This window comes from Lycorma delicatula, chromosome 9, assembly GCF_047948215.1.
Source record: "Lycorma delicatula isolate Av1 chromosome 9, ASM4794821v1, whole genome shotgun sequence".
In the NCBI taxonomy this organism is placed as follows: Eukaryota; Metazoa; Arthropoda; class Insecta; order Hemiptera; family Fulgoridae; genus Lycorma; species Lycorma delicatula.
In genome coordinates this window covers 80,740,348-80,765,552 of record NC_134463.1, presented here as the reverse complement: position 1 = coordinate 80,765,552, position 25,205 = coordinate 80,740,348, and the positions used below count along the sequence as shown (strand labels likewise).

Genomic DNA, 25,205 nt, shown 5'->3' with positions numbered 1-25,205 from the left:
GCTGACAATGATTCATTGGCTTACAAGTTTTCCCCAACAATGGCAACTTGTTGAATTCTATGGCACTCTTCCACCTGTGAAGCCATCTCTCTCTTACTGTGAATTTTTCATCTTTTCCTGCAGTTTTTTTTTTTTTTTTTTTACTGAACCATTACTTTTTCTTTAATAGATAAAGGAGTTCCTTTCTGGCAATCTTGGTAGAACCATAGTTATAATGCACTCTCAAAGAGTTCCGATTTAGGCTTTCTCAGCATTTTATGGTTTTTAATGCGTCTTCTCCTTCAACGGTCAGTGTATATGCTTCAAGGGCCTTTTTGTTTTTCCTCCAATCTTTTATTACAGTAAAATTTTTGCACAGATTCATGCACTTGAAGCTTCTGTTGCAATGGACATACTATGCCGTTTTTGTATTTGATTAGTCATTAGTCAACACGCACAATAAAACCTAACAAAGATTCAATAGCCTGCTCACAAAATTCACGGTAACAGTAACACTATCAACATGGTTAGGTGGTAACAGACAAATATGCACTACTGATTAAATGAAAACAATTTTCTATTTCATGTACATATACACAAATGTACAGTATGTACTTTCCCTGATTGTGTGATATGTACTTCTCCTGATACGATGCAATAAGATGACAATCAATTATGGTAATTCAACACGTAGACAAGTTTAAGCATGCACATACATATTGACCTACAGTACTGTACTTTGTCGGTCAGATATACCGAGGAGTCTGTTATACAAAGATCAAATATGGGTGGGGGGGGGGGGGGTACTGTATTGCATTTTTGTTTATCTCCAGTAAATATGTTTAGATAGATTTCAGATTCTTTAAAAAGGATTTTTAAAAAATGTACTCATTAGTTGAAAAATCTTGCATAAAAATATCAAATGAGATTGATTTAAAACATTAAATGAATTTAACAAAATTTGTAAGAAAATAATTTAATTTTAATGAGATATCAAATGAATACTGTCATTATCTACCAACACATTGCAGTATTAGCAGTGTAGTCATTTTATTTCAATAACAAATAGTAACTCTGAATAGAGATCGCGTAGAAAAATGTATTATTTGTATTATGTATTATTTTTAAATACATTTTTTTCTAAATTCATTCTAAACAATTAATTTTAACAAAATAATTAAATTTAATACCTAAATAATGTAACTATGAGGATAAATAGCTTGTGTAGATCATTGCACTCATTTATTGTTTCGCTGTATTCATTATGGGATGGTGCTGTAGCAAAACAAAACGGAGTTTACTTATTGATACATAGGCCATATTTTCTCTTTGCTGGCCTCCGTGGTGTGAGTGGTAGTGTCTCAGCCTTTCATCCAGAGCTCCCAGGTTCAAATCCTGGTCAGGCATGGCATTTTCACATGCTACAGAAATTTTATTCATTTCATCTTCTGAAGCAATACCAAACAGTAGTCCCGGAGGTTAAAAAAAAGTCCATATTTTGTATCTGTAATCATCTGGAGATTGCTATATGATTAAAATAAAATAAATAATGTCATTTACTTAAAAACAAATGATGGTGTGTTGAAGAAAATATACATTTATTTACTACAGAACATTTGTCAACTCAATTACAGCTCTTCCTCTCTTTTGAAAAAATATTAATTTTGTATTGTGTAAGAAAATGTGGCTGAAACCCAGAATGTTATACATAAAATTAAAAGAAAACATGTTTAAATAATAATAATATTAGTAAATCATGGCAAGAAACAAACAGAAGGCAAGTTTGTTTTATTTTTATATGTATCAAAAAGATATATATTCTTAATATTTTTTTTTTCATATTTCTTCTATTTTTATTTTTCTTAGTACCAGAGAATGTTTTTTAATGCAGTAATAATAAGCGGCCATATGTTTTGTCACCTGAACTGTATAAAAAAAAAAATTTACATTAATGTATAGTGAAATTATAATATACTAAAAAAAATGTGTATATAAAACATAATACTAATCATCAAAGCCACATTTCTGACCTTAATGATATTTCTGTTGGATGGACAGTCGCCCACTCTAAATAAAGTAAAATAATAAAGTAGTCACTTTATTAGAAATCAAGTCAGTTAGCAATTCTGATTATGGAACTTGAATTGATTTTGTTTCATGATTGGAGATTGTACAAAGAGTTAAGTTACTTACTGAAGAGCAATAGAGCTGGGTTCCTATTTACACAAAAATGTAGCCTACAATGGACACAATTGATTTTCACTACTAACTTCGTTAAAAATATTTAATTTTATGAATGGGGCTTTAAGTAAAGAACTATGAATGAATGAATAATTACAATTCTAATTTAATAATCTGAAAGACACTAGTGTATTTATTTATTTTTTTTTTTTTACATTCATCAGAAAATCAAAAATTATTCTAAATATTACAAGTCAACCTAAAATCATAATTTCATAATTAAGCTTAGATAACATGATGTCATCAAAGTACATAAACTTTCATTTTTTGTCTATTCAACAATTACTTTTATTTTTTTGTCTATTCAACAATTAATAATGTCTATTGGTTAAATAATTGAATATATCCATTAAGGAAATCGTAGGATATCCTTAACATTGGTGAGGTACTTGATCTCACCAAAGTACCTCACCAATGTTAATTTTGATGATTCTAAGTCCTGCTATCTTAGACTACAACTGGATTCAATAATGCAATTTTTTACTTCTGTTTTTATACCTTTTATAGAGCTACTGAATTTTTTCCAAGTTATATCACAAAATATTGTTTTTTCTATTACAAAAAAATAAAATAATTTTATAGATTCCAGAGTGACATTTTGGATAATTACCACTTTCCAAAAGTTTTTTTCTATAATACTGTCTTTTCAAGTTCAATCAATGCAAGATAAATTATATTTTATTTGTGAGAGTAAGTGCCAATCCACAAGTAATTCTCATTTTTTTTATGTACAAAAATTTCATTAAAATCTGTTAACATTTACTCAAGCTATAAGAGTACATGTATATATATATTATAAATAAATAAATATATATATACAGAGTGTGTGTTAATGAGCAAATACTCCAAATAAAATGAACAAATACTCCAGCATTATATTTTCTCTGGTACTTGCAATTGAGCTCGTTTCATTTTCATTCTTCAATTCTGGAACCATACTTTTACCTTAAAAAGCAATAAAAAATAATTTTAATAATTTTTAAAATGCATCCTAAAAAAGAGCTATCAAAAATTATGTACAATGTTAACACTTTGATGTTATTGAAATTAAGTGTGAATATCTTTTGAATGATGTGAAAAATAAACAATAAAATAAAAAAAGTGGGTTAAAATTATATTAATTTCTTTAGATCAAATTTTTTATAGTCCTTTTTTTTCTTTCTCCTCTGCACGTCAAATAACTATATATAATATAATATTTTTGCAGCCTCCACAAAATACAGCTTTTCATAATAGCTTCAGTTATAGCTTTTAATAATTCTTCATCTATTTACATTTACACATTAAATTTTATCTTTTTACTTTTATTTTATAGAAATTGTCATTAACAAAATTTAAAAACATTTAAAAAATTCAGAACAAATATTTGTTCAGTCAAGAGATTGAAGAAGTATTGAAGTAACTATTAATTTATCAATATCTTATCTTTGTATGCCAACTTAAACAATTTTAATAAGAATGTACCTATCAATTTCTGTTTGCAGATTTATAAGGCTGAATTTACGTTTATATATATAAATACAATTTTCCTACAATTTCTAATTTTTTATTACCATCTTCAATATTTACTTTTTCAATTATTTCTAAATCAGTTATATTATGATTATTGTTTATTAGATGGTCGGCTGAAAAACCTATTTTTTTATTTTTAAGTGATCTAAAATGTTCATTAAATCTATCTTTGAAGGACCTATTCATTTTACCAGTACATATCTTTTCGCAATTGTTGCGTTTTATTTTATAAATTTATTTTTTATTAATATAATATTTTAAATGTTTTATTATATGATTATAGGCAGGTTTATATTTTTTATCATTAAATGCGTCAATTGAGTATTCTATAATTTTATTTGTATAAGAGTAATTAATATAAATATTTTCACTACGTTTATTTTTATTTATAGGTATTAATGTAGTAATGTTTATGTTATTGAAAAATTCTGCATTATATTTTTTATATATATAATTAATCAACGACATATGATATCCATTTTTTATAATTATATTATTTATTTCATTATACAATTCCTGTTTAATGCTTTGGGATCAAGGATGATTAGAATTCTTGTTTATAATGGTTTCATTTGAGATAGGTTTTTTTATATACTCCAGTTATTATTTGACTGCTTTTATTTATTTTAATATTTATGTCTAAATAATTTATTTTTCTATTATGTTCCATTTCATATTTAAATTTTAATGTTTTATGATATGATGTTTTTATTTAATGTTTTATTTAAAACTAGCTGTACCCGCCACGCTTGGCTGTGGCACATTGTGGTTGCATGGATGAGAAATGAGAAACAAAACAAAGCATATGTTTCATAGAAGTTTAATTTTGCAATACTTGTGGATATACAATATTTTTTGTTTTTCCACTGTCTGCGTAGATATAAAGGCTATCTGGTTTGCCGACTTGGGAACACACACATACAGTTATCCATTTGAACTCAATCGGTCTTGAAATATCAACTCCTGGGTGTTTAACTTTAATATGACAAGATAGATTACTAGTGGCCCTACCAGCATAGGATATTAAACTATGACTATGACACAAGGTTTACCCAGGGCTTGCTTCAGTAAAGCTAGTCCAGATGTAACCTCTTTTTCTGCAGCTCATGTTTATAATTTTAAAAACAAAATATTCTTTTATAAAAATGCTTATAAAATATCTACTTATGTAAAAACTAATGATTTAAAACATAGAATACCAATAAATCACTTAGAAAAAAATCAGCTTCTGATTATGTGAAGTAAAAAAAAATTTTATGAAATTGTGTAGGCCCAAATAAAAAAATCATTGGATGTTTTCTTAAGGAGTCAAATAAAAGTTGAAAAGAGAAGAATCGAAAACATTTAGTAGGTATGCATCAGTTGAGTTGAACAGGAGTATGAAGAGAGATGAACCGCTAAACATGGGTGAAGAAAAGAGAGCATGCACATTAGAAGTGATAGGCTATTAAGTTTACTAAACATCATATTGAATCGAAAAAAATCAGATGTTTACTTAAGTAGTTGAATAAGAGTTGAAAAGAGAATTGAACTTAATAAATTTAGTAATTTTCAAAATTCATATTTTATCTCCAGTCATTTTTGATACAGACATCGTACCATTTATACCATTTCTCTTGTCTTAAAGAGGCCTTTAAAATAAAGCTTTTTATTTATACCATTTTTCTTGTTTTAAAGAGATCTTTTATCACACAAAGGCTGTTTCCATTTAAAATATTTTAGTTACAATCCCTGGATCGTCCCCCAAGAAGGGGTTTGAAATTCTAGTTCTCACCAAAAGATAAAGTAGCTGACCAATACCTTATCATGAAATTTATAGTATTCTATCTGGAACAGTTTCAAAGTTATTGAGGGGTTTCCATTGAGGGGTTACATACAGACTCACTCTGTATGTAGATTTCAGCAATTATTAGTTTTCAAATGTTATTTTTATACTAATTGTAAGGACAAATGATTCAACTTTTTTCTTTAAGGTAGAACACATTTTTAAAAATAAGTTTGAATATCAAAGCTTACAAAGGTAAGGGGCTCATATCCCTTACCTCAATCTCTTTTAGCAGTGAATAAGACTTGAACCTCTACATTTATAAATCATCTGTTTTATAATTTTTTTCTGAAGGTATACTAGATTTAAAAAAAAAACAATATTAATACCACTAGTATCAATTTTTGTTAAGTTAGGGCTAAGGGCTAGAATTTCTTGAGGAGCATGAGACCTTTGGCCTAAAAAAGACCTTAACCTCTTCTTCTTGTTTTATATGGTTTTTTAAAATATAATTTTTTTAATTAAAACATTTTTTGTTTTGGTTTGTTTAACCTCCGGGACCACCATTAAGTATTGCTTCAGAGGATGAGATGAATGATTTGTAGTGTGTGTGAAAATGCCATGCCTGACCGGGATTCGAACCTGGAACCTTCGGATTTTTTATTGAAAAAATTGATTTGAGTACCACTGTACTTTACTTTTTGTTAATTTAAGGGGCGGAGGTAGACGTCTAAAAAGGGCAAGAGAGCCAAAACCTCCTGAATATCATTATGTATTTTTTTTGTAATGGTAAAAGGTAATAAAAAAAGTTTTTAAAATTTATGTTTCAAATTTTGTTAACTGTGGAGGCTAGTGGTCATGAACCTTTTGACATGTAAGAACATATTAAACACTTTTCCTATACGATTTTTATTTTTTTTTGAAAGTAGAATATATTTTGAAAAAGAAATAGTTTAAAAATAAACAGATTGTCAGAATTTTAATTTTTATTATTGTAGGAGGCTAAAGACTTGTCTCTATTAATTTTATGCAAGTACCCTAAACCTCTCCATCACCTATTTGGTGTTTTTTTTTTCTGAAGGTAATTTTTTAACACTTTTTAACATCGTCAAATTTGTATTTTTATAGGCATTAATCAGGAGTATCTGATAGTAAAAGTCTTTTTAATCTGTCATGATTTGCCTAACAGTTGAATCAGAGGAAAGAATAATAATTACAGCAAGATGTTCAAGCAAGTTATTTAATGACTTTTTTTTATTAAATTCTTATTTAAAAAAAGAATGTTTAATGTGTTTGTAAACACCGCCTTGACCTTTGAGAGATATGCATTTTCAACCAATTGCATGTGATTTTGAGGTTATGAAAATACGTCACTTGTTATTCAAAAGCAGTTTTTGTAAACAAAGGTTTACTAAAGACGGTTTTCCTGACTTTGCAACTATTTATGCTGTGCATCATACAACGATCAAAGAGTGTATTAGATTTGTTTAAATATATATTTATATAAAAGGTTTGTGAATTTATGTAAATCATATTATTGGTAATCAAATGTTTTCGAACTATATATTTTTACTTCGAAGATAGCTTTCAGTATTAACGAGCTGAAATTAGGATGTCATGCATGCAAGGTTATCGCTCTAGATTGGCAAAAAGCTGTTGTTGATTTATGTGTTTTGTTTGAATGTTGTTATTGCATTTTATTTAGATAAAGCAAATTTTATTTCTACTAGAGAATGTAGAAGATTAGATAAAATAAGTTTGTGGTGTTTAGATTACTTATTTGATTTTGTTTGTGCGTGCGTGTGTGTGTGTGTGTGTGTGTGTGTGTGTGTGTGTGTGTGTGTGTGCACATGATATTTATAAGGGAATTAATGTAAAAAGATAGTAAGGATATGGGGTTTACAGAACTTAATATTTATTTATAATGATGACAAAATTTATTGAAATTTTTATTGTGTGCTAATTTTTTGTAACCTTCGTTGGTCTTGATATGGAAATACAAGGAAAAACAAACAACTAAATGTATCATTAAGTTTTTAAATTATAAACTATATTGTTAGATTGTGATTAAGGTTTTTTTTATTACTGCTTATTGTACTTATAGTTCAGGCCTTTCCTTGTTAATTGTAATTGATTATACACAATCCAGGAACTCGTGTTGCAGTTTGTATTTTTATTATTTTGGAAATTATTTGCTGCTTTGGTATTACATTTATTTTGGTAAAGAATTATTTTATTTTATTTAATATTGGTATAAGCCAAATTTACATTTTTAATTACAATGTTTATTTTATCTGAAATGAGGATATCTGAAACTTTGTGAATTAAGTACTGATTTAAATTTTCTAATTTTTATGTTTTAATTTGTACAAATTTTACATTAAACTGAGAAAAGTAACATTACAGATATTCTATAAACTAAATTCATTTATGTCCTTTCTCAATTATCCATACTAATTTTTTTCATTTTATATTTGCCATACTTTAATAATCCATGTTGTTAATTAGAAATTATTTAAACCTTGTTTTGACTGAACTGTTATTGTTAAAGAATTGACAAAGATATTTCTAGCCTTTGTAAAATCAATAATATGACCTTATTCTTGGGTGTCTTCTGGCTGTTTTTTTTTTTTTTTTTATTACAAGCGAACAAAATAAAACAAAATGTTAAAGATTATGTATATATGATTAAGTTGATGTAAATTGTTATCTAAGTTAGGATACTTAATTCAAATATAAATTACTAAGACTTGGTTGACTTAGTTTAAGTAAAAGACAACAATTTAAAAATAAGTTAATTAAAAGGTACAAGAAAAGAAGAATGGGGATGAAAATACAATGCTATTTTGATCTTATAGTAATCATCTAAAATTAGACTTGCAAATTCAAAAGGAAAAATGCATTTTAATTTGTTTATTTGGAACAAAAGCAATAGCAGACAATTAATGTCCTCATAAAGTATAAAACTGGGATCAATAACTGGTAACGACAGGTTTTTGCATGACATTGCCGAGGAGGTTTTGAGTGAGCCTAAAAAAATTGACTAAGAGTTTAATAGTTTCTTTAGTACTGTTCCAGGTAAATTTAAATGTAATCTTGATCATTTTATGTACTAGATAAAACTACGTGTATTCAGTTTCTATCAATGACATGTATTTCTACCTCATTTGTATTGTTGATTAGATGTAATTAATCAACTTATTACACCAAATCTCCATTTATTTATGGTATGTCAGTATACTGTATCATTCACTGTTAAGCAGCTGAGAATAATTTCACCAGTCTTTGCTTTTTAATTAATTGCAGTTTTGCATTTGGTAGACCTTTCTAACCGTTTAAAGATAACTTTTATTTCTCTGTTTAAAAAGGGCAATACTATGGATAAATAATTTTATACCAATCTCATTGCTCATGCTGTAAAGATTTGAAAAAATGGTATTTGAATTTATTGAAATATGTCAAAATCAGTTAAGGTCTAAGGAAGGAAAATCTATTAGGATGTTTTGCTTAATTTTTGCTCTAGTATATTTCAAAGTTTTAATAAGAAATGTGAGATAGGAGTTATTTTTTGAATATAGCCAAGTCATCTTATTTGTTGAAAGCTGGCTTGTTTAGGGAATGATTTAGGAGTTATTAAAGCAATAGAATGCAATCTGTTAGAAATCAAAACTGAGTTAATTTATTTAAACCGATCACCTCTGGTGTAACTCAAGGCCTCTCTACTTGTATCTATTTTATTTTTGGTTTATGTAAATATTCTGTGTTCTGGATTATTTAAGGGTTCATTAATGAGCTTCGGAAATGATCCTGCGTAATGCTGCAACTCGAATAGTTGCTAGCCCTGAAAAATGTTATGCATTGCAATCTTGAATTTTTGTTTAATGTGGTTTGCTTTTAACAGGTTGCCAAAATATTAGTTTAGTTTAAGAGATTCTTGTTGTTCCTGGGATTTTCAGATTAATCTGAAAAAAAAGAAGTATTGTGGAAAAGAGAAAAGAGACACTCCTAAAAGTGTAAATATGTTAGCATTGAAGCATTTTTATTTTTTAAGGAATATCAATATTTTAAGTGTGGTTCATTTTGTAGTTGTTCATTCTAAACTCTGATATGTAATTTCCTGCCAGATTTAATGCCTTTTTAATTATTAAAACCATTATTAATTTTCAAAAGAAAATTGTTAGATTAATTGTGCAAATTAGAGGGTCTGAACAACTCTTTCCTATGTTTTAAGGAAATGTAATTCTGCCTTCTCAATATTTTTTTATCCATAGAGTCCTGAGGATCTTTTTCCTTTCTTGTATTAAGTAAAGGAAGTATTGTGATCGCAAAAAATTTAGGTTTCCAGATTTCACGGAAATATCCATCTAGACCATCCCTGAATCCATTTTGAGTAGTTTCGGCATGATGCCTGTATGTATGTATGTACATATTTATCTCGCATAACACAAAAACGATTAGCCATAGGATGTTGAAATTTTGGATTTAGTACTGTTATAACATCTAGTTATGTACTTCCCCTTTTGAATGCAATTGACTGAACCAAAAGTGTCCAAAAAAGCCCAAAATCCAAAAACATTTGGATTTTGAACTTTTTCTTAACGCAGTAATAAGCACTCATTGAGAGCTTTTCAACAAAATGTCATAAGTGGAACTTATTTTCATTGGTTCCAGAGTTATAACCAAATAAAATTGTAATTAATGAAATATTTGGATCTTACAAGGGAAGGCACATTGGTTAATACCAGACTTTATCTCCTATCTCCTTTTCTTTATTTTAACTTTTTTTTTTTAATTTAAATTTATTGATTTATTAATAATTATTAACATCTGATTGTAAAAACATTTTTACAGTAAATAATAATTCAGTAATAACAATAAAAAAAAAGTATATAAAAATATCAGAAGTTATTAATGAAATAAAATTCTATGTACTGTTAATTTTAAAAAAAAAGTATGTAAATTTAATTTAATAGACATACAAGTAAGTCATGTGTTGTCCATATCAGATTTTTTTTTTTGTTAGAAATAATGATATAATAAAGGTTTAGGAATATAGATAAAAATGATATTTATGCCTTTTTTCAGTTGTCTAAAAATTTCTAAACTAAGAACTGGTTGTTTTTATTAGATATTGTTAAAATATTTTTTTCAAGCTTGTAGTGATATATGTGTTTTGTTTCCTTTGGTCTTGCACTTTTGCATGGTTTACTGCTAAGATGTGATTTATAAAGTATTTTAAGGTTGCATTGTTATTTTGTTACCTAAATTCTTAAAATTGTAACTAATAAAACTAATTTGGTATAAACTGTAACTTATATTATTCTGTTTTGGCACTTCTAGCATACTTTTTTATGAATTAATTTTTGTATACTATGGCTTTTCATATTATATGAATTTTGGTTTTCTCTTATTGATGATGCCTCAATACAGTATTTTAATGTGGTATCCACCCACAATTTTTAATTTCTTTATTTTTGTCATGTTTTATTTTTATAATATTATTATGTAGTATTTTTAGGTTAAAATGAATTTATTATATACCTTTTATTTTATTTTTTATTAGTTGTCCATATGTGTATATCAGAATTTATATTGTGGTAATTGTGGAAATATATAAATTGAATTTGATTACAATATCAAAAAAATCATGTTTAATCACAGTGTAAAAAGGTAGAAATTTAATTATTTTTTGGTTATTATTTGCTAATTAATTTCTCATTCTTGTGTCTTACAATCATTATTGAAAAATTATTCATTTATTTTGATGGATTCGTTGATCAGAATGACAAAGTATGGTTTTATTTAAAAAATCTGGTTTCATAAGTGAGCAACCAACCTTATAGTCTAATATTTTTATATATAGTTTTTCATTTTATTGGCTGGCATTTTCTTGTAGTGATATCCATGTCTTTTGTTCTTAAAAATCCATACCCATGCCTAAAACAACATTTTTCTTTAAAATCCCCAGATTTTCTCTGGCATTTCTCTGTATGCCAGTTGCATACAGAGAAATGCCCAATTAACAAACAGCCTTATTTTATTTCACTGATATAAAGGATATTGGCTTTAGCCATTAGCATTTTATATTTGCTTCACTCCCTATAAAATTCACTTTCCAGGATAATATTCATTGAGAGGTTACATGTAGTATGTAACCTTCAGATTGTAAGGGTTAAGTTTACTGCCTTACCCAGGAACCTATTTTATAATTATTTCTTAGAATTGACAACTTAACCTGAATTTCTCAAAAAATTTCATTACATGTTTTTTTTTATATTATTGTACATGTTTTATATTATTGTATTTAGAAATGGTTTGTGGTAAATAAAAAAAAAAATCTATTTATGAAACAAATATATATAAAAAAAAGTTCAAAATAGCTGCTGCAATTATGTAAACACCTAGTAAAATTCTTATATATATTCTTATATATTACGGTTTTTGAAATTTATTGATTCCTAAAATGTGGTGTCTTTTCTGAGATCATGTGTTTCAATCTTGTCCAAGATAAAAATTACTAGACAGTTGTGCAAATTGCAACAATCAATATGTTAATTGTGCTGTATGTGAAGCTGCTGATTGGTTTACTGTAGTTGCACATCAATGATGAAGTGGTTGTCAATTGGAAGCCAGTGCATCTCCTCACATCGTGCAGTCTCTCTACACTCCAACAACTTCATTCACGTGTACTGGCAACCTTTAAAAAATGAAATATCTTCATTTACTTTCAGTTACTAGAATACTGCAGTTGTGTATTATATATTTGTTATTTAAATCCCGCATTTGTCTCATCATTTTGAAGATAATACATTTTTTCCATTCTGCTGAATTCTTCACTGAAATATATTTTTTCTTCTAATTAATTACAGATATTACATACAAAAAGAGAATTATTCCCTCCTTAAACCAGAACTCTTGTGCAAATATAACATAAATGTTTTACATATGCTACATAAAAATCATATTTTCATTGTGCTGGAGGAAGAAATTTCACAAAGGTATTAAATACCAGCATAAATGAAATATATTACTCGATCTCATTTTAAGTTTCTTAACCACATCAAGACAGACACCATTAATAAATATTCCAGTTCCAACAGCACTCATAAGAGACAAAGTACTCAATAGTTCTAAAAAGATTATTTTGGGTGAGTAGTCCTGTGTACTTAGAAAGTAAATCTGTTTTAAAAAAGATTAATATTTCATCATGCTAGTCAATGAAAATATTTTTTAAACTATGAATTATAAAATTAGTTATATTTAATTTTTATATCTGTTATTTTGCTTTTCTTACTGTTTTTAGAATTAATAATAATGTTATCATTTCATCATATTTTCAACCTTTTAATTGCTGGTACGTTAAGTTATGGATATCAGATAGTTCAAATGGACATATCTGGAACTTCAACGTTAGCAAGACCAGAACCTCCACCAGTTTCAGATGCTGCTAGATATGCAAGATATATTGTACATTATTCAGGTATGTCATTTATTATTATTATTATTATTTTTAAAATAATCACAAGATTCTTCACCAAATAACTGATTTGATAATTCTTTTATTATTTTGTAGAAGTACTTATGCTGTTAAAGTTTTCTCGACACTACTTAAATGGAACATTTTTTTAAATTAAAAATTATTGTTTTTATACATGTTTTGTTGTTGCTTAGTATTTATTGCTGCAGGAGAAATGAATGATATTTAATTTAAAGTATTTTTTCATGAAAATTCAAGAAAACTAAGTAGAAAACATGGGTAAAAAATAACATGTGCGTTTAATGCAATGCATACCACAATACATGTTTACATTCCAAACAGTCCCCTATCTCACAGTCAATAGCAGCACCTTTATATAATTCTCTGCAGTCTGTTTCTTATGTTTATTCCAACGTTTTTGTCCATGATGGTTACTTTATTATATTATATAATGATTATTTTATTATTGTTTTAAATTATATATAATAATAAAATACAGACTGTTATAGAATAATTATGCAGAGTATAGAATATTTTATTATATTATATAATGATTATTTTATTATTATTGTATTTTATTATATATAATAAAATACAGAGTGTTCAGCTTAAAAGAGGCCCCATCACTTAGTTTAGACTATAAATAATAGTTTATTGGTAAACATTTACATAGTAATTTACAGAAGGTGTTGAAAATGATGTCCATCCACTTCTATATGCATAAATGGACATTGTCAACACATTTGATCAAGTTTCTGGCTACTTTTGTTCCTGCTGTTTCCTGGATGGCATTGGTAATGTTTGTCTTCAGTTGTTAGTGGGTGTGTTTTGCTCCTATAAACAGTTTTCTTTTAAGTAACCCCACAGAAAGAAATCTTAATTGGTTAGATCAAGAACCACTGACATTAGGAAACCCTTTTAGCATAATCATTACGTATTTAATGCAATGCATATTCTACAATACATAATTTATTTATGAGATTAGTCTCTGTAAAGATATATGAGGAGACCTTTCAACTGCTGCTTTAATGTCGTGTATGACCTCCATCATTAAAATTGACTTGGGTCGGGCATATTTCTGGCCACTCTCACAAACTGGATAACATGGGGAGTAGTCAAATCCAAACCTGTAAAGGTACCCTCTAAACCCCTCATGGCCTGCCAGAAATTGTATAAGACAGTAATCCAGCGAGCCATGGGTATGCCCGCACCAACCCTCCAGGTCCCTGATCATGCAATAAATCTATTGACCCCTCTCACTCTCATCCCACCGTCTCTGTCATTTGCTTCTCAAATCTTCCATGATGGAACTGGCCAATCTTCTTTTTTCAGCTTGTTCTTTCATCTTCTTCCTACAAAAAATCTCAAGGTCTACTGGTAATATTCCCACTAAGACGTCCTTAACCTTGTGGGAAACTATATGGTATGCTGCTGTGATTCAGAGACGGCTCCTTTGTATCACTTCGAGAGCATCCTGTATTTACTACATTCGGTGACTCCTCCCCAGACTTCGGCACCATATAGTAGCACAGAGGACACAATGCCAGACAGCAGCCTCCTCCTCTGCTGGCTGGGTTCCCTGTTATTCAGTAGGAAACAAGCTATTGACTGCTTCACCTTTTCTGCCTTTTGGCACTCATAACATGAGTGCCAAAGCGTAACCTTGCAACCACCCATACACTGAGATACTTTATGGCAGCCTTCAAAACCACCATCTGACCCTCGGGGACCATTTTCAAAGTTGGTCTTCTCTTGGTAGTTGTTATAACAATGACCTCAGTCTTGTCTGGGGCCATGATTAGCTCTGCTCCTGTCATCCAATTGCTAATCATACCTACATCTTTCACATTATTTTACAAATCTCACCCAATATGTGGTTTTTAATAAAAATATGCATTTAGTATAAACTACTGATTAATGGGGCCTCTTAAGTTAAAAACCTGTATGTATGTTATATATGTATTTATATAATACATTATTATAGTAACATATTACAAATATAATATTAAAATAATATTTATATATTAATTTTTTTTAGAAAAAATATCCACTTTCTATGTTTTTCTTTTAATTTTTTATGATTATTATTTTTTTCTAATATGTTTAGTAAGAGTTTTTCTTTCTTTTTCTCTTGATTATTGTTAAATTTTAAAATATTACATTGCCTCTTGATGAATTATTTCATGCTGTAAGATGTGTGCTTTAAAATAATATAAGATTTCTATTTTACTTTTTATGAAACTAAAGACATTATTATATGTATATTTTTTTGTTGTAGATTGGTGTGCAGTATCACATATATCATACCAACCAAATACTAAAGGATTTCCAATGGCTAGAATTTTCTCGATGAGCGATGGAACTCTGTCAAATAGTTCTGGTATACCATATATTTATACAACACCAATGGATGAAGGGACTCGTGATTTATTGGTATATTATTACTATTATTAATTAAACAATATGCAGTATTTCATTTGATATTTACATTTTAATCCTTAAACAACGTAAACCAATATTTATTATTTTTATCTTCAAGTTGATTTTAGTTGCAATAGAATCGAATCGCACTGTTTTTCTTTCTAGCATCTTCATAAAACATTAAAAAAATATTAAGCTTGTCATCATCATTAAAAATTTCTTAGTCATTCCTATATGCAGATATGAAATGTAATATTATAAGTCAGGGCTCCTTCAAAGTACATTTTGTCAGAATAAATTTTCAGGATAACAGAAGTGAGCTTCCAGACCTATATTTTTATACCTGTAATTATGAATAGCGTACACTAATACTTAGTGTACAAAAAGTTATGGTATGAAATGTAAATTAAATATGCTACCTTTGAAAAAAAAATAGTCATTTATTCTTAAAAAATAATACTCTTACTTTATCAAATTAGACAGTAAAACTATTTCTATGTAGCATGATGTGGTACTTTGTCCTGTAAGAAAGGACCTTATTATACCTCTATTATCATGTTTAAATGAATTACCAATCCAACACCATGCATGATCTTTCTAACAGTTTATTTAAAATGTAGTTTAAAATAGTTTTCTCTTATGGAATCAATGTTATTCTATTGATACAAGCAGAATAATTTGTGACAGTGATTTTAAAAAACTTTTTTAATACGTATATGCTCAAATAATTTTCATTAACACATTTGTATTTCTTTTTATGTACTAATTTTATTTATTTAGCATTTTAACTTAATGCCTTACTACTATTTCATGCATTTATAATTTTTATCTATTAATCAATATTCTTTCATAATTATTTTGTATTTTTTGATGCTAATCTGATGAAGAATTTCCTATGATTTTCATTCATCCTTCCAGTTAAATGCTGAGGCGTTTCTTTTTTTATTCACAGAATAGCAAGTCCCTACCCATTTCTGATGTATCTACGTAATTAATAATTAAATTTCTTATTTTTGTTTTTTTAACAATACTTCACTTCTCAAGTTTCATCATGATGGATATTTTTGAAAGTTTGTAATGCATGAACAGTGTTAAGAATTTTGACTGAGATTTCTTCTCTTTTCTTTTTAAGACTTAAAAAAGTCTTACTGAGATAGCAGTGTGTACAGCAGTTGTGGTACAGAAATTTATGAGACTAAGATGGCAATTATGTAGGAAACAATGAAGAATGTTAGCCATGAAATAAAAGCGAGGAAATAGTAGCTATATAAACTTTAATTGGTATGGCTGGATCAAAATCTGTTGACATTTTAAATTGAAGAGGTTAAAAAATTACCGTGTAATAGTGGTAAAATGACATTTTTTAAGTTAGTTGTTTTTTCTCTTTTGTAAAGGTTGACTAGCTAAAGTTGATTTATATTATTAGTGACCTTTTGTACTACCTGAATGATAATACTATTCTTTAAAAGTTTATTTTAAGTTTGTTCAGTAATTTTATTGTAAATTTACACAAAAAATTTACAAAAAAATCATTGTTATTCGTGAATTGTTAACGATAAATAATAAAAGCTAGTTTAATAAAGCATTACTGCCATTAAATGTACATTTGAATAACCAAAAGAAATTAAAATAGTGTTTATTACTGAAATATGAGTATAGGTGAGTAAAGAATTGCGCTAAACACTACTTTTGTGTGTTTGGCCCAATTTTTCATCGACATTATTGACATTTATATTCAAAATATGCTAGTCAAGATTTTAATAAATAAATTATATAATTAAGAATAAAAATTAATTTATAATAATAATAATAATATATTGTTAATGTATTACAATAATTTATATTTACTTTCTTTTATAAGTACTTATGTATATTGTACTGATAAGTATTTTTAAAAATAACCAGATCAATTAATTATTTATATTAATTAAAATTATTTACATTTTAGCTAAAAAAGTAATTACTTAAAATACGATATTTATAAATGTTTTAATTTAAAAATTATTATTTAATTTTTTTTTTGTCTTTAGTCATTTGACTGTTTTTATGCAGCTCACCAAGATTCCCTATCTAGTACTAGTCATTTCATTTCGGTATATCCCCTACATCCTACATCCCTAACAATTTGTTTTACATATTCCAAACCTGCCTGCACAATTTTTTCCTTCTACCTGTCCCTCTAATGTTAAAGCGACTATTCCAAGATGCCTTAATATGTGGCCTAAAAGTCTGTCTCTTCCTTTATCCATAATTTTAAATGCTTATCTCTTCATCAATTTGCCGCAACACCTTTTTATATGTCACCTTATCCACCCATCTGATTTTTAACATTCTCCTTAGTCTGCCTTTCAACAGATACCTCTCTGATATGGTTACACCTTTGGTCCAGCTACTCTGTATCACTGGGCACTCAGCCCCCTCACCATTGGCAAGGTCTCATGATTTTCAGAGGGAATATTATTTAATACGATAAAATAAAATTATGCATCATATAGAAATTATTATGTTTCTCATATCGATTTTTCAAGGTACAAAATAAAATTTTGAAAATATTGGCTTTTCATTAAGATTCCATTCCATGTTAAGTGGTCCAGTTTTGAAAATTGTTCCCAGATGACTATCTCCAAATATCATCAAATTTTTGATGGAGATTCCTCACGGTCTGAAATGCCATTTAATCAAATTGCAGCTCTTTATCTGCAATGGCTGATTTATTGTGGGCTCTTGAAAAAGGGGAACTTACAGTTTGTGGACATACGTAAAAATTGCCATCTTTGACTAACAATTTTGATGACAGTAATAAAGATACAAATTCGAATTTATCCTGTATTCGAATATGTTAGTCACAAGTTTCTTTTAGAATCTGGTTTTTGGATGTAGCAACTAAAATTCAACCAAAAATTTGTCATGACATTTTCGAAGTCAAAGTGTGAGCTTATATATTTCCTTATCTAATTCTTTAATTGGAATAAGATTTTGTAATTTGTAAAAGGGAATAATTATGTGTAGGATACTGAAGTTTCAAAGCAATTGCAATCTTATGTCAAGAGAAACCCATCACCAAATTTGGTAAAAAGGTTTTTATCATGATTTTCAGCCTATCTTTGAAGGCTTATATTTCAGGTATATTATAGTAGTATAATATACCTGTATATTATATATTATAGTAGTTAAGAAAGCTTTTCAAAGATAATTTGAAATCTCAACTGGGGACCCCTGGTTCTCTTGACATGGAGTGACCCTTAAACTTATTTCCTATTTTCATGAAATAATATTTGATACAACTACCACATAATCTCTACCAAAAAAAAAAGTTGAAATTAAATAATTATTATTTTTTAAACTAATATTACTGAAAAAAGTAAAATTGTGTTTTTATCTTAAATTAAATAACATTATACTAGCCTCTTAATTTTTATAATTTCCTGGTATTATAGCTCTAGAGCTATGCTGCAACTAGGAAAGTATGGTAATCACCAGAAATGCAGTATTAGTTTTTTTGTATTTATCAATGTTTCAAGACCTGGAACCCCTCCCCCCCCCACAAGAAATCTAAAAAAAGTGGGGTAATGTTCGTATGTACATGTGATGGCATGTTTGAGGATCAATAATTTTTTACTGGATTAACCAATCTTGATGAAATTTTGTACAGACTCATGTACAAAGTACTTGAGTAATTTCTTCGTAAAATTTTGGAATTAATAACTCCAGGGTTGGAGAGGTTTTGGGGATCATTTTTCTCATAAATTTGAAAACGTAATCCCACCTTAGATTAAGCTCAATACATGCATGCTTGTTTGCTTGCTTATCTTACCTTTTTTTTTTTAATTTTGTTTTTTCTTCACAACACTAAGAATTTTAAAAATGCACTGTACCACAGTAATTAGTTTTTTAAGAAATACTGTGTGTGAAACAAGGCTATATTTTGCAGTACAGTATGTATGAGGGTAAGTCAGTTATTATCCACAATGTAGTTATAAATTTTATTGCAATACAAATAGCAAACTTACATGTACATCATTTTTCAACATAGTCCCCTTGCATTTTAACGCACTTGGTCCATCGTTGCACAAGCTTCCTGATGCTCTCATAAAAGAAGGTTTTCCGTTGAGCTGCGAGCCCAGAATGGACCGCTTCTTTCACTGTTTCGTCCGAGGTAAATTGACGGCCCCTTAATGTCTCTTTGGGTGGACAAGAACAAGTTGTAGTCAGAAGGAACAAGATCAGGACTATACGGAGGATGAGCCAGTACTTCAAAGTTGAGGTTTCAGCAGTGTGGGCAGCAGTATGTGGACAGTCATTGTCATGTAACAACAGCAGTCCTCAGTGTTTGCTTCGAATTGCAGGCTTCAGCTTGGCAGTAAGCATCTCACTGTAACGCACACTGTTTATTGTCGTGCCCCTTTCCTGATAATGTTCCAGTACTGGGATCTTGTGAGACCCAAAAACTGTAAGCATCAGTTTTCCTGCGGACGGTTGGGTCTTGAACTTTTTTTGCAGGGTGAATTTGGATGTTTCCATTCCATACTCTGCTGTTTACTATCCGGCTTGTAATGATGGATTCGTATTTCGTCTCCAGTGATGATTCTGTCTAAGAAGATGTCCTGTTCGTTACCATAGTGATCCAATTGTTTTTGGCAGATGTCCAAGCGCGTTTGTTTATGCAACTGTATGAGTTGTTTTGGGATCCATCTTGCATAGACTTTATGAAACCCAAGTCTGTTGTGGATGATTTCGTAGGCAGAACCGTAACTAATTTGCAGACGATGTGCCACTTTATCAATAGTTACTTGTCTGTCTAAGAAAATCATGTCACGTGCACGCTCAATGTTTTCCTCGTTTGTGGCGGTAAACGGTCGTCCGGCTCCTTCGTCATGTGTAACATTTGTGCAACAATTTTTCAATCCATTCGTAGACACTCCATTGCGGCAACACACTGTTCCTGTACTGTACCAAAAGTCTTCGATGAATTTTGGCCCTTGATACACTTTCCAACCACAAAAAACAGATCACTGAACATCGCTCTTCTTTGGTGCAAACAGAAAGCGAAGCAGCCATGGTTAATGGCAGGGCAGCGATAATGGAACTAACCTAGCAGCATCAAACCTGCACAGACATAACAAAAATTAAATCACACATGCGTCATCTACACAATACGACAGTACTACCAACATAAACAAAAATATAAGTAGATTGCGGATAATAATTGACTTATCCTCGTATAAAGGTCGTTAATCTCATAGTAAATGATTAAACTTTGAACTTTGCTATATCCAGCTTTCTTGCTATCCAGCCCAGCCGGCTGCCCTATTAGGCCGGATAGTCATGAGTTTAATATATAATATTGGTAACGAAAGGAATAATTCGGAAGGCTGTTTATTTCTCAAAATTTTTTTCCTAACTTTAATCTTGCTAAAAGATCAAAATTAAATATTACATCCAAATTGGTGTTGATTATTTTTTTAGAATTTTGTATCAGTTAATGTTATACATTAATCTGCAAAATAATAACAAATAAAACTTTTGAATATGATTAATTAAAACTCGATAAGTTAATGATAAGATTTAATATTTTGATTACTTAATTGTTTTATCTTACAGAAACTTATTTTAATAGTTGAACTAAATATTATGTTACCGATCAGTCCATTAATTTTACTTATTTTTTCGATTTTAACAGAGTTCTCGTAGACTTTAGATGTTTTCACTGATGATAATTTATAATTTTTGCATCTACAAGGAAAAAATAATTTGTTCAATCTATGCAAACAGTTTTTCCAAGTATAATTAATTCTTTTAGTCTATACTATATACTTCTTTTATTCTATACTATAGATTCTTCCTCATTTAGGTTTTACATATGAAACAGAAAGGCTGCTCATAGTCTACACTTGGCATTGGACTTTAGGTATTGGTCCAAATTTCATTATCTATTCATTGACATGTTATAAAAAAAAATTCTTTTATAGTAGATCTTATTATTTTATAATGCTTGTAAACAAATGAATTACGCTTATTATAAACAGATACAGTTCATTTCATGTTCCGCATAATCAGGCATTGCTTCTGTTAGAATATTTAAAGTTTGGAAATATTTAAATTTTCAATCTAAGTTATTTATATAAATTACTATTATCATTAAACATCTATTTAAAAATATTCATTTTAGTATAATATTATTTATTTATTAATGTTTAAACAAGTTAATATGTTATGTAGGTTGGTGATTTATTGATTGTGATAGCTGCAGATATTAATAAATGTAAATGGTATTAATAATTGGCTATAAATTATTTATTATTAATAGATAATAAATACCAATAAGTAAGTATACTGTATACTCACTAATGTAAATACTTTTGAATTATATATTTGACTAAATACTCAAAAATATTGAATATTAACAGTATCTGAAATAAATAGAAGATGTGATCGCATCACAATCTATGGCATTTTACTTTTAGATAGTAATGTTTCTTCTCCTATGTATATAATATTTTCATCAGTTACTACTATGTTAGTTGAGATATACTATTACATTATGAGGTGAATTTAGTTTTTTTTACAGCATAATATTGGTGATTCCTGAAGCAGATCACAAAACTTTTGACTTCTCAAAAATGAATTTCTTCTTGAATGATTGAAGCTATATGCCAATTACATCAATCCTCTCAAGATTGATTTGATCCCTAAATGGCAACCTCCATTCTGATAGTATGATAACTTAAAAAAAGAGTTTTTATTTAAAAACTTAAAACGTTTTTATTTAAAAAAAAAAGAAGAAGATTCACAGGTCCTATAAATCACAAAGATCCAAAGTCAAGACTGAGATGCGGATCATTATTATTGATCTAGTAAAGAATACAATCATCTCTTAACACCCCAGTTTACAGATGGGACACATCTTAAAAAATGTTTGAAGCAGAAAATAAGTAGTTTCCTATTTATTTTGAAAAACTTTTTAAGAAGGCAAGGAGTTAGTATTATTTTCGGCAGATATGTCATTTTTCTTGTTAAAACATATGGCTGAGGTTAAATTATATGTATTTGAATAAAGTGTCTAAGGAAATGAGAGGGGTTTTCATCATTATCATTAATTTTTTTATCAACAGGTAGAGATATTTTTTTAGTAATCACAGAGTTATTGATCCATTTTGTAATATAGTACTTAGTACTTACAAATCATAAATTAAATTATAGAGAAAATGTTGAAATGCATTTATTTTCGTAGTGCTTTCTTTTTTCGTATTACAAAATTAAGTTTTTGTTTCAGAAAGATAATCGTTGTTCTGTAACAATATCATTAGCAGAAGGTAACTTTTGTCATTTAAAACAACTTGATCCAGAAGATCCTCGTTGTCCACAAGTTGTTCTTACTGGAAATTTTGAAATAGTAAGTGTTATTTTACATTAAATAAGTTAATATTTATTTATGAAGAGAAAGTAATTGTAATACTTATGCCTTTATCTGAGCCTATGTGATTTATTTTTAATATTGAATTAATGATCTGTTTATTTTGTTAAGGTTAGAAATGATACTGAAGAGTACAAATGGGCGAAAAAAGCATTATACTTCAGACATCCACAGATGAAAAATTGGCCAATAAGTAAGTTAAAATGTATTTATTATTAAGTCATTATTGTCATTATTTTTATATCATTGTTTATGTTATCTTTATAATTCTTAATGCTAATTTAATTTGCAGTTTACCGTCAACCTATCCTTTTTTTCTGTTTAGCCCTCAGGTATTACATCAGAGGATGAATGAGGATGATATGTACGAGTGCAAATGAAGTGTAGTCTCAGTTCGACCGTTCCTGAGATGTGTGGTTAATTGAAACCCAACCACCAAAGAACACCGGTATCCTCGATCTAGTATTCAAATCTGTATAAAAGTAACTGCCTTTACTAGGATTTGAACACCGAGTTGGTCTAGTGATGAACTCGTCATTGCATATCAGCTGATTTCAAAGTCGAGAGTTCTAAGGTTAGTTGAGATACAAGACTACAGTTCATTTACATACACACATATCATCCTCTGAAGTAATACCTTACAGTGGTTTTGGAGGCTACACAGGAAAAGGAAGACTGCATACTAAAGTATCAGCAAATTCTTTTATCGTTTTTTAGTGAAATTTTATAGACTATTTAGCTGATGATTTCTGTATTACAGAAGTGCCAAGCCTAATTTAATCAGTTTCTCTAAGTAACTTATCACTCACTACTTGTGTTCATTATCATAAAGTAATAATACTAAATAGTGTGTAAGGTTTGTAGACATTCTTTATGCATGGAATGGAAGTTGAATATTGAGGAAACATTTCTGTGACTATTTTGAAGCAGTAGGATTATCCTAATTCATTTTGCAATCTGAATAGAATATATGTTTTGGTAAAATTTTTTTTTTTAAATATGTATTTTTCACTTATTGTTTTTTTTCATTAGCTCTCCGTTAAATTGGTTTCTACAGAGATCTCTGCTCCTTCACTATGGAATTTTTTTTTAAAAAATGGTGTAAATAATATATTAGTAAAAAAAAAAGTACCGAGGTTTATATTTACAGAATAAGCTATCAAGTTCTATAGATGGCTGAGGTTTGACATACCACTTTAATGCTATTCATATTTCAGATATTTATCACCATTAGTATGTTCAATCAGTTGGAAAATTACCAGTGTGAATTACTAAATGTGGATAGGAGGGGTTAGAATAGAAGGGTTGAGTATACAGCCTTTATTGGAAGCAGTTGGCGAAGTCTTTCGAAATTTATGGTTAAAAAGAGCAAATAAATCACACAATTACATTGCTAATTTAATTTTAACATGAACATTTTTACTTATAGTTGATGCTTTACTCTAACCCTCCTAGTTTCCTTCATCACTACGACACACAAAAAAGGTAAAATTTTACAATACTAGAAAGTTACAATAATTGACCTGCAATTCGCTTCAGGTTGCCTACAACCACCACGGTTATGGTCCTTAACATTTATGCCTATAAAATGTAAACTTTTTGTTTGAAAATAGAATTTTTATTATGTTTATGCATGTATTTATTTCTATGTGACATTTGTGTGTGTGTGTGTGCACGTGTTTGTGGTTTTTTATGTATGTACATGTTTTCAATTTATGTTGCAGGTCATCATTGGTTCGTGGCAAAATTAAAAATTGAAAATATATTATTGGTAAATAATGTAGGTGGAAATAAATATCCGAGTGTAGAAGATTATTTTAAATCTAATCCAGTTGTTAAAGAAGTTAATACACCATTTGTAATTAGCTAAAATTTTATTTTATTTTTTTTTAATTGGTAAAATAATTTACCTTTAAGACTGTAGTAGTATGGCATAGTAATTATCTATATTATATAATAAATAATTTGTAAATATTGTGTTATGTATTCCAGTAAATAAGTGAATGTTGTTATTAAAGATTTTATTTTATGTATACATTATTTTTGTATGAGGTGTATTTAAAAAAAAATATATAGGATTTATTTTCAAAAGTAAGAGTAATAATTGAAATTTATTTCTCTTTATTTGCTTGTATTATTGTGCAACCCTTTCTGTCGATTATTACTCTCAAAGGACAGCTGTACAGAGCTCTTTTTATTAAATAAGAACTAGCAGAGTTATAGCCTTGGTCAACAATATTTAATTCTATTTTTTTTTTCATAAATCCTATTTAAATTGTTTTTTATTCTATTATTATTCTCTCTAATAATGCTCTTCAATGGAAGTATGTCTGTCCAGCCAAAGTAAAGCTGTTTGGCTCGATTCGACTCAACTTGACATGTTCTTAGGGGCCTTC

General features: G+C 28.5%; 1 protein-coding gene across 1 annotated transcript; it reads left to right on the top strand.

The window, feature by feature from the left end:
* Positions 1 to 7,560: 7,560 nt before the first annotated feature.
* Positions 7,561 to 24,913, top strand: CREG (Cellular Repressor of E1A-stimulated Genes). The gene is made up of 6 exons (XM_075374338.1): positions 7,561 to 7,717; positions 12,801 to 12,977; positions 15,253 to 15,407; positions 22,669 to 22,788; positions 22,921 to 23,002; positions 24,534 to 24,913. The coding sequence occupies exons 2-6, from the start codon at positions 12,812 to 12,814 to the stop codon at positions 24,677 to 24,679; spliced, it is 669 nt and encodes a 222-aa protein (XP_075230453.1). The 5' UTR covers positions 7,561 to 7,717; positions 12,801 to 12,811; the 3' UTR covers positions 24,680 to 24,913.
* Positions 24,914 to 25,205: the final 292 nt, after the last annotated feature.